Below are 17,273 nucleotides of genomic sequence, written 5' to 3'. Positions count from 1 at the left end.
ATGATGTACAAAGTATACTAAATAACTCCTATATATTGATAAGATTAGTCACACTGTGTACAACTGAACACAATATATTAGTCTTATATTTACAAGGTGAGACACACTGTGTACAATTGTATACACCATTTAAAATTAAAAAATCTACACCACACATGTTTGAAGTATTTGATCAAAAATAGTGTTCCATGTGCTCTACAGGTCTTACACTAACCCCCTGACTAGAATTTAGCTTGTCCACAATGTTATTTCATATAAAATTAAAAAGGGAAAGTACCAGTCTTTTGGCAACGTCCTGTAGTGAGTGATGACCACGCATGACCATTTTGTTCCGACCTGTTTAATAGTTTTAACGCATAGTTTTAGACGCATAATGGGCCGAGGGACACTCGACTAAGGCTATTGACAATAGCCTTGTGACTGACCTCTGTGTGTGTGAGTGAGCATGGTATACGCCATGAGGCCATCTGCTTTTAGACTGCCTCCACGAGTGGCCTACGCTGCGCTATAGTTCGGCACATATAAAATCAGAATTTTTGTCAGTTTTTGAGCTCAATACGCACGGTTCTTTCTCAATACGCAAGCTAACGACTATCATATCCTTTCAACACACATATTCAAGTCGAAGGAAAAAATATGGCTTCTTTAGAATAAAAAAAAATTACGGGAGATATTCATCATTCTCTACCCCGGTATCCAAAGATTTATCGTCTGAATATTAAATCGTGCATAGCACATTCACGTGTATCGATCCCGTGTATTGATTTTAGTGTCTCTGCTGTACAATGTAATTATTAACCAGGCGATGTCGGTGTGCCGGGCATAGTTCATTTTAAGGGCATAGCTAATTCAATGACTGCACTTTCAACTAATCAGATGACAGGATTCTATATATGAGGTATATAATTAGCGTTAATATACATATATAAAGCTATAATATGAATGGCATAAATTGTGATAATATACACAGCGTACTCAAGTATCCGGGTGCATATCATTTTATCAATTAATTATTTGCACATGGGGATTGACTTATACACTGTTTTTTTAATCAATTTTACATATCGTGTAATGCAAAAGTTAAACTCAAGTTTGTTGCTACTAATATATTAATCTCGTTTCGCTTCTTTTAATATGTTTTACGGGAGTGGTCATAATACGCACATTGATAGTTAAAAGATGGTTTCATATTCCGAGATACGCTAAGTATCTGATACAAAGTCTAATTTTTGTACAAAGTAAACTTTTGATTACCTAATAAAAGGTTTTCCGGAAAAAAATCCATGTTGCAATCATTTTTACCTTTTCATCTGATTTTACTGGCCTAAACCCTGCTGGTACAGTCAGTCTACGCTGAACTACAAAGTACGGACGCGGAAGCATTCATTGTGCCGACTTTGAAGGCACGCATATCTGCAGCAGAGGCAGTACTGCGCACTGTTTACGCGCGGTATACGCGCGCGTTGTCACTTTGTACTTCAGAGTGGACAAACTGTAGAAACATTTATTTTCATTTTATTATTTATTTTTTCATATGTTTCAACCCCACGTCAAACTTGCTCTGTAGTCCTTCAAAAATAACACACTTGGCTGATTCCAATAACATTTAAAGCAATATTATAACATTATCATACAAAATAGATTAGCATTTCTTTGTCATAAAATGTTAGTTTTTACTGTCAGATACATCCCCTTTTATTTTGAGCCGAACAACTACGTCAAAGCAAAGAAAATTGGAATTTACTACCAGCGCGTATGTCGCCAATACGTACCACTCCTTCGGTCATGTTATGGTACGACCCTTTGTTGTGTAGATCACCGTCCCGCACTGTGTGTTATGAACATCGTGTATGCGCTCGACTAATAATTCCATCGTAATAATAAGACGCCGGTTCCGGCGCTTTATTCAAAATATCGGATTTTGACAAAACTACAGCACCTAGAGTCTTGATTTTTCAGGGTATATTGGTTTAATAAAGTACAATATAATTGTGTAAAAAAATGAATTTAAAAAAATCAGTGAGGGCGTCCTCAACAGCAAATGTTATAATATGGCTTTAAGTTGGGCCATACTACGTGTAAACATTATGCCAAAATATTAGGTTTGAATAAATAAATAAATGAAATTTATTTAAAAAGATCGTACATTTCTGTACTTTATAGAGGATTTGGTCCCCGAGATGGATCCCATTGCAAAATCGAGAGGAATTCCCAAGTAATCGTTATTGCATGCCATGCCATAGTCACAAATATTGCCTATTACATCACTCATACATAAATTCTAACCAGTTAAATTGGTTGATTGCCATCAATCATTTTTGCTATCAGCGTCTCTGTAGTATGCGTGCGCCAAGCCGTGCGCTGACTCTTAGACTCGTCGATTTAGTTATGGGGTGGACACAAATATGTTAAATGTGTCACGGCAAAACATGGTGTTATGATGAAAATGTATGTCCTTCCTTAAATAGTATTTTTAAGTGATAGAATTATGTATGAGTGATAAAAACAAATACTAATTGTCTTAAATTCGTGTAATGGGTGAAATATAATCAATCGTCGTTCCATTCTACATGTTCTGCGCTGTGTATAAATGAATATATGAATACAAAAGCCACCTAAGTCCATACTTTGGCCAAATTGAGTTAAGCATGGGAAATTGTTGCTATACATAGGCCTGTCATATGTATGAAAGAACAACTCAAATTCATCCTCCGTGTCTATTGGGCATGTGAAAAATAGCATGTATGAAAGAATCACCCAATTCCATGATTTGAGTCTTGTAACACATTGATTGAAATCCAGTATGTATAAAAGTCCACTTGTAACACATTCATTGCTAGAAAGTGACTTTTGAAAAAAAAATGGGTTTAATAAAGGAAAGTGTGTGGTTTATATTTCATGGCAGAATGCTTATCAACATTATACATACTTGTGTGCTTTATTTTGTATTATCTTACTAGTGGTAATCTCATTCTAACATTGTTGTCTTTGTATATGATTCAAAATTTAAAATGAACCCCACGAAGTCCCTGAAATGCTAATCGTCATACTTAATACAGGTTAATCCACTCATTTGCACATAAAACTTACCATATTGACCAGGTAAATCTAACTGAAGGAAATAAAATGATACACAGGGTTTTCTCTCAAAATCACTTCCCATGGACTTAGGTGGCTTTTGTATTCATGTATTCAAAATGGAACAATCTATTTCACCTCATGATTATATTTTGACCATTACACTCATAGATAGTTAATATTTATAAACTATTAAACATTTCAACGTTGCACACGGCACTAGGGAGACACGCCTATTATACTTTTTATATATAGGCTTATAATTTAATACTCACTTCAATTGTTCAGTTTCAATCAGACAAAGGTGTAGCATCAGCAGCAGCAAGTTCAGTTACATTTCGTCACCACTCACCATGTCTCGTTTACTACTCATAAGTTTTGCTTTAACTGCATGTATAATTTCAGGTAAGATATTTTCTCTGCTGACACTAAAGGGGTTTAAGTAAAAACGGCAATTTATATTTTAATTGAACAGTGTACTTCGGTTATATCTATAAATATATTTTATGAATACGCACATGACCCATGGGCACGACATACCAAGACCAGCAAGCATTTAAGTATTAATTGAATTGCAAAATTATTACACATTTTGCCATTCCGAATTTGTAATATGGTATCAAAAACAACATTTTGAAAGTATTTGACGACGGAAAAAAATATTTAACGACGGAAACGTTTACAATATAATCACAAACTTGAACAAAATATACAATTTTGCTGCACAGCAGTCTCCTGTTGTTCCGCATTTGCATTCAAATGTATAGAAAGACTACTCGCTATGTAGACGGTCACTTCGAGACTTACTGTCTATAACTTGTTATGGCAGCGCAGAGGTGGTCACGTGCGTATTTATAAAAGCGCATTATAGATATAACCGAAGTATACTGTTGAATGGTGCCCTAAACCGATAATTTTAGATTGCTAAATATTGTTGCTGTTCTATTATTTTTAGTAACTACTTTTTCTTTTAATGTCTTCTTCTTTTCTATTTATTTGACAACTATAAGCATTTTCAAAATAAAATTATAAATAAAAAACAAATACTATAATATACAGAAAGTTATATAAATGTTAACTATTTTTAGCAAGGAAGACACAACAATTAAATTTGATATAACATACGGAATTCGTGAAAAATAAAAAAGGCACAAAAACCCTCAAGCCTAAGCAGCACACATTAGAGGGATTTGCTGACCACTGTGGTACACCTTATAAACCATTTAGCATCATTCAGAAATGCAGCTCTAGGCCCGTTTAGGCGCAGAACCCTAACCAACACACATTATTACAGCCATCGCAGCCCGGATCAGCTCTTTGAGTTTCAAACGGGTGGGCGGTATGTAACTGAAGAACCATTGTTTAAACAAACAACAAGTAAAATCTTTATATGGATTTGGATCAATTTTGGTTGGCGGTTCTTATTTTACAAACAAGTATTACTATTACTAGCTGTAACATACAAAAATGCATTGAGGGCAATGCCCTTTTTTTTGGTTAAAACGCGATATTTTATTTTTATAATTTTGGTTAAAAACGATATTTTAAAGATACTCCTATTTATGCACAAAACGCTTACTATGAGTCCGCCAAACTGAGTACGGTTTGCGCATTTATGTTGACCAACATAAGTATTTCGAGCAATATTATGACCATGGTGATTAATTGAATATGCACATTTATTTTACATGATTCATAGATGAAGAAGAACATTATTTTACAATTTCGCGAACGCGTTTTGAAAAATTTTGCGTGGTCTAATACGCTCTAAAAAGGTTTAGAAAAACAGTTACAGAAACGTTCAAATATGCAAAATTTCCTGTTTGCTACAATCGTATTGGACCATTTGACAGCAGCAATGATCATTTGACCATCTGACGAGAGTTGTTTTTTATGATCACTGACCTCATAGACAAGGTCAGTGATATATTTAATAATCATAGAGGAACAGGGCAAACCATATTTACATCTTACATCCGTCACTGACACATCCCCCACTTTAAAAATCATTCCCCTGCCGCAGAGCGGTATGGATCTTGGGGCTGCATCTTACTTTCCTCCTGTAATATGGCGCCTATTATTTTGAGTAGAAATACATATAATTGAATCGCCCCCACTCACCGTCCCTTCCCATAATGAAGGAGTTCCCTGTCAAAATGTCAGTACAAAGCTATCGATAGCAACTTCCTCCGAGAGCTTAGCTACGACACTGGAAAATCGAACCAAAACAAAAACCAGGAACTTGAAAGATTCATTGTTAATCTTGTTTTGTTATTCCATTGTTTTCCAGTGACAAGAGCCCAGAAGATCTCGGTACCGGTTTCAACCCGGTACATCACCACTACAATAACAACTCTAAGTCAGGGTGAGAAGAAGACATTCATAGCGTCACTGTGTGAGCAATTCACAGGCGAAACTGTCAATGCAACAATACTGCTCAATAATAACCCATCGTGGCAGCCAACGATCGGAGTAGTGTATTATTATATCGTAGATTACCCAACGAAGGTAAAAATTGCCAATGTTTGTTTCTTATCAAATGCGAGTAGATTGGAGGAGGTGGTGTGGGCATTTAAAGAATATTTAAGATCCTGTGGTTAAACGGACGAGCCCCTCTGAATCATGCGACAATTTAGCTACGTCCCATTGAAAACCCGACGTTTTAGCCAAGATTTAGAATTTTTTTTATGACAGATCGAGGATTTTTCGGAGTCATAAAAATATCAAATATCAAAATACGCACAACGAATTCTACATCTATCGACCAATTTATGTTGTTGCTAATTTGTTTTAAGTGTACTGCGACCTAATCGGGCAACTCAGGCACACCCTTAGGCTGTGTAAAGATACTGGTACCACTTTCTCAAGTGGTGTGCTTACATATGACTTTGTTATGGTCACTTTGATAATAGCTGAACCTTTTCTTCAAAGTAACAATGCGTTACATAATCTATTGTCTCTTAATATTTTATAAAACCATCATGGTGAGCAATTTCTCAGATATACAGAGACTAAGGAGTATTTTGTTTCCTACTTACAGACTGAAAAAGACGCCCTTTGCAACAACACCGATGAAGCTGGCAAAACCGGTCCGTACTGTATCATACCAAAGTGGACTAGTACCAAGGACCTGTACCTCAAGGCTAGGGCTGGAAATGTTGCCGCTATTTCTTTCTCCATAGATATCTACTTACAGAAGATTGCCATGAAAGGCACTGTGAAGGTAAATAATGAACTACAAATATTAAAATCAGAGATGCCAAAGAAATTGTACCTAAGAGCTAGTGCTTATGAGAACAGTGCGATATATAAACATTCCGTAACACTGTTATAGACCGACAGTACTTGAGAAATGCACCGAGTCGTCTCAAAGACTCAAACAAGGGATATTTCGTGATCCACAGCCTCATCTCTCCACTTACTCTAAAAAATTTGAGATTTGTGTGCAATCAGGAACCTTAAAACAACACAATGTCTTTATACATAACTTTTCCTGCTGATTCGGTTGCCTGATAAAGACATCCTCCAATTTGTTTGTCTTTGGACAGACAAAAATTACAACACAATGGTATATGCAAGGACGGATTTACCCTTTTGGAGGACCTGGGCTAGGCCAAAATTTTGAGGCCCCAAACTCACCATGAGGAAGGCATGTGCACTTAAGTGACCAACTTTTGGTTTACAAACAGGGCCCTAGTACTATAGATCGTATAAGTGGCGACAATTTAGAGGTAGACGAGCATATTTTCTACCTATTTTACCAGGACATTTGCGCGCGAAGCTCTTGAATAAAATTAATTTCAGACCATTTTAGCCCAAAATGAAAGTGACTTGTGCTATGTAAAGGGCTAGTGCTTGCGAAACGCGCAAAATTGTGCAATTCTACCATATTTGGACCAAAACATGGTGTTTCCGGGCTAAAAAGGAACATGCACAGGGCAATTTTTGAGCCCCCACATTTTTGGGGCCCTGGGCCGGGGCATCTGGCCCAATGGTAAATCCAGTCTGGGCATATGGGACGCGGTAATAATGTAATTATACGTAACTCACAAAATCAATGATTCTAAGTAACTCACAAAATCAATGTTAGAATCAACTTATTTTGTGAATATCTATTGAACATACTCTAATAAAAGGAGATTAGAATAACGAAATGCTCCTTTAAGTCATTTAACTAGAAGAGCAATGATCATAAGACATTCATGTGAAGGGGTATAACTATTAAACACTGAAATGTTATTTATACTTTCATTCCTTCTAATAGGACCCTAAAGCATATGCGGCTCCAAATTATACGAAACCATCCACTTCTGCTGAGTATCTTACAGAGATCGTCACCATAAAAGCTAACCAACATCTTGGATATCAGGAAGAAGCCCTCTTGAAGATTACATTCTGCCCAAATCCATCCACTACTGAAGACTACAAGATCACCAGCACTGTCTTTGGTACTGATGGAATCAGCTCCTATACACAGTATATATGTGAGAAATTGCCCTGCGAGGTTGATGGCCCTAATGTTGTGCAGTTCGATGGGAAGCAGCTGCCCAGCAATGAAGTTGTTCTGACAACTTCCTCTGGGCAGTACTCACATATTTATGTCCTGGTTGTTTGTTGGTCTGGTCAGTACGACCCTGTTGTTAAAAATTATGTCGGTCAGTTTCAGTACAATGGCTCCATAATGCGCCAGTGAACATATAAAGTGAATGTACGAGTATGCATTAAAAGCGATTCACTGGTGGAGGGTACTATTATAATACATGTTACTTCTCTAAAAAAAACGGTACCGGCAGAAAATTTCCTTTTTGAGTATTTTTTTGTTGCCAGAATAAACAAAACGGAATACTAGATGTTAATAACATACATTAGTCCGTTGAAACAAGTAAAGCAATAAACCACCTATCACCTACTTTGTGATTCGGAAAATTGACACATTGAAGATCAGACTCCAGACTTCAAAGTATGCACATTGAACCATTCATGGTAATTCGCAGTGCTTGATACCTTCAGGATAATAGATCCTAGCTGCTTGCTGTACTCAATCGCTCGAAAGGATTCAAAACTAACTATCATCGTAAAAGTGTTATATTTTAAGAACGAAGCAGTCAATTCTAAAAAGTCATAAAGTATATGGAATTGCATGATTATTCAATCTTTAGGATTTTTGGTAGGCCGCACAGGCACACACTATAGAATTGTATGTTACTAACTTACTAACTTACCTACTAGCTAACCTTTTTGTCTTAAATGGGCATATCTAGAATGACCCCCGAGTGGTGTCAAATGAAGCAGAAAAATGTAAGAAATAATAAAAAAAAATCAAAAAGAAAATCAACAACAACAACAACAACAAAAACAAACAAACCGGGAGTTCTACTCTTTTAAAGTTCCATCCCCTCCCATGTCCTTCTGGTCTATATGCTTTGTATTTGAAACTACACATTGTATTACTGGTCTGTACTTGACCAGTCTTTGACCCTGACAGCTACAACCATGCAGTACTGTGATATTTGACACCCAACTCTGGTTAGCAATATAGTTTTCGCTAGGAGTTGCTGTTACCATGGTTACTGTTAGTTTGAACATTTCTTTTATACAGTCTAATATAAGACTAATATAATAATATTAGGAAAAGGATAAACATTTATTTTATATTAATCAAGTTAATTAATATTAATTATGTTAATTAATTAATACTAATTAGTTCAATTTTAAATTAATAATTAAAAAAAAGAATACAATTAAATGAAAACCAGGAATCAAACTCCTAAAACTAAAGTGTGTGCACTTAGCTCGGTCCACCAGTTTCTATCTTAAATTAACATTTTAAAAATGTGTCACTAAATAAACAAATTCCAACAGGTATTACATTATTTACATATATTGATTACTGAAGTTGTTTCACGGAAAGTTCAAATTTGATCAAAATGCAAACAGTATCATTTGTGAGTGAATTGTGACTCATAATGGGTAAAGTCAGTGTTAACCACATTCAAGATTGACTTTTGTAAATTATTCGTTATCGAAGTGATGTAATAATCGGCAAACTACCACCATAGCAATAGATACAAACAACGTTTGATTATATCGCGCTACACTACAAGCAAGTTGCACTCATCACCTGTGCATGTCTGCAATCATAGATTGAATACATTACCGCTCTTTTCAATAGTAATAAACTTGCAGGTACAAGTGATCAGCATGATATGAATATTCTATAGAATTTCGATCCATAATCTTAGAAATAATTGTTCGAACACTTCAAAGGCCTTACTGGAAAAGGGTCTCCCTTCTACCCCGTGAAATGTTGGCATGCCCAATATGCTCATCTTCACCATATCTTCTCCCAATATTGTTTGGTGGGGAGGGGGGAGGGGGTACGCGTAAGATGAACATTGCAACAACACTATTATAGTTCTTAGTTTCCATGCGTGCGCACTATAGTAAGAAGAACATGGAAATTAGAGTTGGTGTTCGAACACATTTTTCCGGGATTACAGGTCTTTATCTTGTTGACATCTATGGTTCAATGCGGAGGTATCGCGTGAACGTAATAGTGCAGCGCGATATGAGCATTATTACGTCACTTCGACAGCGAATTAATTCACACGATTCCAACACTACAGTTGCTGAAATGCGAAACAAGCAGACAAAGCGAGAATATCGCACTTTTTTTTTAAAATCCATTACACGAGTCAAAAAGAATGTGCATTGAACCATTCTTGGTCATTCTCAGTGCTTGATACTTTGGGTATAGAGGGTTGATTTCCGTATTGAGTCCGAGGAACTAACTAATAGTTCAAGAATGAAGCAGCCAATTTTAAAACGTAAAATAATGTATATATGGAATTGCATAATTATTCGATCTTATTTGATTAAGGAACACATATACTAAGGCATACGGCGGTACAGTTCTTTCAGAAACATATACTACTGCAGTAAAATGCCTATTGCCCCAAAAGAATATATTGCCTGTTGTTGTTAACAATTGTTTATATCTTTTTAAATCTTTTGGCTGTGATTCTACAGAGGTCTCTATTATTTTGAGAAACATCATATGTTATTTACTTTAATATAGGCGAAATAAATATTTTGATATTATAGTTATGAAATAGATCAATGTACATGATATATCCCGTTAATACCACAGAGATGCCACTTAGTACTACTCTAAGCCACAAACCACGTGAAAAAAAAACACGTGAAATTTGCGGCTGAAGATAAATAAAAGTGCGGAAGTTGTATATAAAAGACGGAATTCAGGCAAAAGAAGGAAAGGTGGGCATCTCTGATACCGGAAATACTGGCAAACATTAACATTTACTGATCAAACATTAGTTTGGGAATACTTTTATATTTTAGTAATATGGTTTTGTTCATGTTTTTTTATTGCGCAAAACAGATTTTCATAATTTCTTTAGCAAATATATTTTTAGAAAATGCCACTCAGTCAATTAAATTTACATTTCTCTAATCTTAATCTGTGAGTGACGTGTGTCTGTGATAAGAAGTTACAGTATAAGTTCAAAACATTATTTCACTACTATTGGTAAATTATGTTTTACAAGTCCAATTATTTCACTTCCCCAAATAAAAACACTATACTCCCCTTATACCAAGGCGAATTTATTGCTTTATTGGTTTTAACTATGCTGCCTCATTAATTTATCCATCGTTTGAAATGCACTTTTATTTGCATATCCCTGTATTTCCCGGGATTATTTCCCGATCTTTCACTTCAGTGAAAATTCCCCGGGTTGTAATGGGTTTCCATGTTTACCAAAGTGGTATTTACCGCCTAACACTTACACAATCATAATAATTATGTTATCCTCCATAACTCTTTTGCTTTTGATGGGTTTTATGTATTTATATGTTTATAGAAATTAACAAAAGTTAACCGAAAGTTCATTATGTCTTCCTAAAATACACCCTTAAATTCTAAGCTGTCTTGATGCTACGAAGAATTTAAAAACTAAGAAATCAAAAGCAATTAACAGCTATAATAATCACGACATGGGTAGGAACATCGGGATTAGGTACAAGCGTGACGATATTCTCATCAAGAATATTACATTCTCCTTTATGAAATGTATATTTTTCTTGGAAGTTACTACATGAATGCTTATCATAAACATGTTCTGAGTATGAGTAGTTGATCACGACTTTTATATAGGGCTTAAACTAGATCATTCAGACTCATTACATGAACCATTATTTCTAAACGTAGCGTTGATTGATGTTGTAAACTCGTAGATATCACAAAACTACTTACAACTAAATGATGACAAAAGAGAGTTCTTTGGCTCCAAATAAATTATCAAACTGCAAAATATACCGTGTAGTGTAATCGACTATGGTGGAGACATTCGCTTCTTGTTGTTTTCTTCTTGGAAGCTCTTGGGACGTGTAAACTGTGCACATGATGGTTTTGTAAGAGAATCGTCTTTGTATAGAAACCTTTCTTACCCACCTTATGACAAGCGACCATTTACCTGTTGCTTAAGGAATGGTACAAAACAATGCACTTGTATTGATTAATGCACCCCCTCCGGGGCTCGTGCATTAGACGCATCAACATTTCAATACGCGTGCATTACTTTGTACAATTTCACACGCAACTTTTATTAACCTATAACTAACAGCCCAAAACAGATTCAGCATATAAACTATGATAAATGATGACAATAGAGAAGATAACAACAACAATGACAACATAAAAGAAGATGGTCTGAATTATTTATTTTCCAAATTTTAAAATCAAATAGATAACGTTAGCAGATTGTGGCAAATCCACATTCTTCTCTTTCCAGCCTGCCAAAAAATGCGTTCTTCTCCCTTTAACTTGTCAAAATGTTTACCCCTAAAATTTACCACTGCTGTACACATAATTATTCCAACGCCGATTAGGCTCAGGTACTTCGACACTTTTTAGTTACGAGTATGTCCGTATATGAGATCGCCCCAGGACTGTTTTAACGGTGGTTTGGTTTAGACACAGTCATCTATCAAGTGTGTTACTATTTGATAAAACTGTCTCATTTCTAATTACATAGTTCAATAACCCGCACTTAACAATAATAGGTGATATGACCTCAAATTACGGCCTATGAGTTTTTGTACCCCCTACATTCAAGGGTCATTCTACGAGTGTTAGAGATAATGGAGTTTCAATTTATTTTTTTTTAAATCAAAAATTTTAGAATTGTACATTTTCATGACCATATTTGGAATCAGCATGGAAAATGCATTAAAATGAGTACAAACAAGCCAGGTATTGGTTCAGTGGTTCTTAAAGCTCTTGATATTTTGAAAAAATATATCAGACTTTTTATGTTGAAAACTATGGCTAGCAGACAGAGCATCAAAGAACTGTGCCGTGATGTATGAGAACCTAGTGTCATAGTCCACTAGTAGACCATATAATATTCATGAAGGTAAACACATCGTGATGTCCATAGATATGCTTTGTCTTGACAGTTTAACACCCTTGAATAACTATTCGACATAAGCAGAGACCGTTTACACTATGCGTCAATTAAGAGTTAATGTGGCGCACACCTGCGGTTTAACCCTGCATTGGGCTATTCCAATTGACATCCATACACCCCTATGGAAGACGTGACCTTAATCATCCACACAGGGAATGTGAATTTCAAATCATTGGATGGGGTTACGTTATCTGTATGCAAACTCCATTTGAAATCTACACCCCATGTGGGAGATTAAGGTCATATCTTCCATAGGGGGTGTTTGGATTTCAACTGGAATAACCCATTTTGGAGCAGACGACACTGAATGGGTGACTCCATTTAAAATTCACACTCCCTGTGTTGCAGATTAAGGTCATGTCTTCCATAGGGGGTGTAAGGATTTCAACTGGAATAACCCATTTTGAATCAGACTACACTGAATGGGTGACTCCATTTAAAATGCACACTCCCTGTGTGGAAGATTAAGGTCATGTCTTCCATAGGGGGTGTATGGATTTCAACTGGAATAACCCATTTTGAATCAGACTACACTGAATGGATGACTCCATTTGAAATTCACACTCCCTGTGTTGCAGATTAAGGTCATGTCTTCCATAGGGGGTGTAAGGATTTCAACTGGAATAACCCATTTTGAAATTCTACACTGAATGGGTGACTCCATTTGAAATTCACACTCCCTGTATTGCAGATTAAGGTCATGTCTTCCATAGGGGGTGTTTGGATTTCAACTGTAATAGCCCATTAAGTGAGACTGACAAAGACTCGGTTCAAATGTTTGATTTACAAATTGTAGCCCAGAGACAAAGAAATTTATAATCCGTTGTTTTGTTATGTTACAAGCACTAGGTTTTTCATGAGGATTATCTTTAGGCTCGGTCATAGCTTAGGAGTTGTTTGGACTTATCCTTTCCGTTGTAATTCATGACAAGAGATTTTCTAGTGTTTATCCTTTTGATCAAAACAATACACCTTTTCTTTGTTTAATCGAGCTCGATCATGCGAAACAGTTGAACGGCGATTATAATTATAGTATATTGTGGGGATAGGAGGGATGGTAAATTTTTATACATCAAATTCCCGACAATTATCTAGCAAATCCACAAAGTGAAAATGCATTTAACCAGTCTTTTTTACGAAAATGTTGTCCAAAAGCTGGTATAGTTGTAAATAAAAAAAGAGGGAAGAATGGGATTGATTATAAAGCCTTACGCCTGTCCATTGTTTCTCCTTGATCTGTGGTGTGTCACTTACTGTACAAGTTGGTCGATGCTTGAAAAGGTTATTGGGTGGGAAAACATGCATCATTACAGTTGCAGACCTTGAAGACACAAGACCTCAAACAATTCATTTGTAAGATCACCGCTTTGTCGAAGGTATGCTATGTTAAAAACAACCAAGATTCACATGGTCGAATATGAGGTTGTTAGCTATGGTTAGTACTAGCACTACTAGGGTTAGGGTTATGGTTAGGGTTATTGTTAGGGTAAGGGTTATGGTAACCGTTAGGTGTATGGTTTAAGGTTATGGTTTGGTTTAGATTCGACATAGCGAATTATATTTCATATTCAACATAGCGAACCCTATTTGACGACCTATATTTAGCGAACCGTAACCTTGTTATAGTCTCACTTTTATTGACTCACCCTGTATGATAGCTGTATGATCAGCTTTGGTAATTTAATTGCGACACTGCATCGTTTTAACATTTAACTGGAAAACTTTTAATGCTCATTAATAATTCATTCCCTTAGATTAATTAACTAAATTTCATTGTATATATAAAATAGAAAATGCTACTTTGCATAGACCTGTCAAATTCGGCAACTCATACCACCCGTCATCTATAATAAAATGTTCATTGCAGTAGCTGCGGTTAACACGCACATGCACGGACTCAGTTTCTAGGGACACCTTGATTCCCGCGCTGTGCCATTAATGATTGAACACTTGGTTTAAGATTCTCATACGAATATGAGTTTGCTCCGATACAACAGCGTTCTCAATTCTCTGCTACAACAGAACGTGGGTTTCACTTCAGTTCACTGCCGATTCATGTAGCGTAGCAAAAATATTATGTGATTGTACTTCAACTATAATACTAGACATGTTAACACTTGTTTTAATGTGTATGTTATGATGACTCCAAACAAACAAAGTCAATTTCCTGACGAATTTTGACAAATTTGTGATTATCGGTGTGTCGTCTGCTACATTATTCTCCCGCCATTTCAGCGGTGTGGGTTAACGCATGGTGGTGTGCTCTTACAGTAGGAACGGTGTTATCTTCCACTTAATTCTTATGCTATTTTTCTTTCATGATATGCAAGAGCGCCTCATTCAGCAGTTGAAACATTTTAAGGAATACCTATAGAAGAATAGAAGAGTGGTTGTATTACTATACGAGGTGGTGGTAAATTGTTAATATTTTTTGGCGCGATTTAAGTCAGGAAACGGAGTTTTTGTGATTTCTGACTGTATCGTGTGTATAAAGGATCATGGAAAGGGATATTCATACATCGATTGTTTCTGGACGATTTCTACGGAACTTAATGGTGATTACTGTATGTCTACTGTCGATTACAGCCGGTGAGTCAAATGTTATTAAATTTAATATCAACTTTCATTTTATATGGTAAACATAAACAAGATCAGTAACATGTACATTGTGTAATGTTTCCCTTTGATTTACGAAACCGTAGGACAATAATTAACTCGGTTATGTAATGAGAGACGTAAGGTCTTCAGAAAAAATACTGCTGGTCAATACCCTAGGACAACGCGCTGCCTCTAAGAGAAATGAACATATACAATTAGCTTCCGGTCAAAATGCGTCCGATACACAGGTATGTAAAAATAAACAATTACTAAAAGATTTACCACTTTCAGACCGCATCTTTACATACTCTCTTAAAACCAAAGATTGAAAAATCAATCTTAAAGATTGTGTTGAAGGAAAAGTCTAAAATTAGATTGAAAATACAATGGAATTTAATTTGAATTTTCAATCTTTAAGACTGATTTCTCAATCTTAATTTGGACTTTTCCCTCACCCCAATCTTTCCATTTAAGAGAGTAAAATTATGGTGAACACGTTTTGTTTATAATATTTGTCGAGCGGTTCAAACTGTGCCAATACTAAACTGGCTTACCGTTCACGGCATACACATGCAAAAATAGTGTGGTTATGGATTTGGTACAATTGTTAACGGCCGTTTTATCAATTAAGGACGGCTAAGACTGAATTAGTCATGTCCACTCTCTAAGACACCCACACACAGAAGTGGTCTCTATAGCTGTGTAATACATACACATAGTGATATGGGTATGGTATCATCTTACGGCTTTTAAGTAGAATGGAAGATATTCAGGGTTACAGCTCGCTATGGTCAATATGAAATAAGGCTAGCTATGTCGAAGTTAACCTTAACCCTAACCCTACAGACCGATATGCCTAATATGTAATAAGATTTTGTATGTCGAATCTAGCCTTAGCCGTAACCCTAACTCAAACTCAAACTCAAACTCAAACTCTAACTCTTATTCTAACTCTCACTCTCACTCTAACTCTAACTCTAACTCTAACTCTAACTCTAACTCTAACTCTTATTCTAACTCTAGCACTAACTTAACCATACAGCCCGCTAATGCCCATTAATGTTCGCTATGTCTAATCTAACCCAAAACATATCCTTAACCCTAACACCACCTCTAACAGTTACCTCCAATCTAACCATAGTCCTGCCCCTGAACCTAAACCATAGCCCTAACCCTAACCCTAACTGACCTAGTAACCGTATTTTATAGTCGACATATGGAACTTTACTTCAAATTCAAAATAGCGAACTTTATTTTCGATATGGCCAACCTCCGACGTAGCGAACGAACACCATATCATTAAGTAATAGTTAATGCTTGTTTTTCATAACTGAACATTCTAAAGTATAAAACTATCATAACTCAACGCACTGTCATGACTGTGTTAGGTAAAAAAATAAGTTCTATTGAATTATTTGTGGGATGTGATACTGTTGCTATATACATGATATAGATTGCTGCCGATACGCCCCAGAAAGTATAAAAGTACAGCATCTGCTATGTTATTTACTTGTAGTTACTGGGATTTTACCTTAGGAGGCTGTATTAAGGTAGGGGGGTAAAGACATGAAATAATAAAGCGCTTTGGATATGCCCGAGATGCTATTGCACTGGTAATACAGTATGTATCCAAATATTTTGTAGCGATCAGGTTTTGATGGTAATTGAAAAGGATACATTTTCTGGTGTAAGCTGAAAGGATATTAATAACACAATCTTCAAGTGTATTAGTTATTAGCGGGATCATACCTTATAAAGGATGATAGCTTCATTATACTGCATGCAATATAATATATGGTTACTTATTTGAAAACTAAACTGGCACAGTTTCAATATTATTAAGTAATAGTTAATGCTTGTTTTTCATTACTGAACATTCTCATGCCACCAGTAGATGTAAAGCAAGTATAAAACTATCATAACTCAACGCACTGTCATGACTGTGTTAGGTAAAAAAAAAGTTCTATTGAATTATTTGTAGGATGTGATACTGATTATAGATTGTTGCCGATATGCCCCAGAAAGTATAAAAGTGAAGCATCTGCTATGTTATTTACTTGCAGTTACTGGAATTTTACGTTAGGAGGCCGTATTAAGGTAGGGTGG

The 17,273-nt window shown here is 35.9% G+C and overlaps 2 protein-coding genes across 4 annotated transcripts in view; both read left to right on the top strand.

Annotated features, from left to right (window-relative positions):
* The window catches only part of LOC140170185 (uncharacterized), a 40,957-nt gene extending 33,170 nt beyond the window's left edge, over positions 1 to 7,787 (top strand). Inside the window, exons 1-4 of one of the 2 annotated variants that reach the window (XM_072193517.1) lie at positions 3,378 to 3,483; positions 5,369 to 5,586; positions 6,119 to 6,301; positions 7,343 to 7,787. In XM_072193517.1, coding sequence (XP_072049618.1) covers positions 3,432 to 3,483; positions 5,369 to 5,586; positions 6,119 to 6,301; positions 7,343 to 7,771 — 882 coding nt within the window. In that variant the 5' untranslated portion in view covers positions 3,378 to 3,431 and the 3' untranslated portion in view covers positions 7,772 to 7,787. Of the gene's footprint in view, positions 1 to 3,377; positions 3,484 to 5,368; positions 5,587 to 6,118; positions 6,302 to 7,342 lie in introns of those variants that run through there. The other variant, XM_072193518.1, reaches the window with a different exon arrangement.
* A 6,757-nt stretch (positions 7,788 to 14,544) lies between these two features.
* Positions 14,545 to 17,273, top strand: part of LOC140170183 (neural cell adhesion molecule 1-like) — a 126,498-nt gene continuing 123,769 nt past the window's right edge. For both annotated transcript variants that reach the window (XM_072193511.1, XM_072193512.1), the window contains exon 1: positions 14,545 to 15,158. In XM_072193511.1, coding sequence (XP_072049612.1) covers positions 15,068 to 15,158 — 91 coding nt within the window. In that variant the 5' untranslated portion in view covers positions 14,545 to 15,067. The remainder of the gene's footprint in view (positions 15,159 to 17,273) is intronic.

Source organism: Amphiura filiformis, chromosome 14 (genome assembly GCF_039555335.1).
Source record: "Amphiura filiformis chromosome 14, Afil_fr2py, whole genome shotgun sequence".
Lineage (NCBI taxonomy): Eukaryota > Metazoa > Echinodermata > Ophiuroidea > Amphilepidida > Amphiuridae > Amphiura > Amphiura filiformis.
This window is presented reverse-complemented; position numbering and strand designations above follow the sequence as displayed.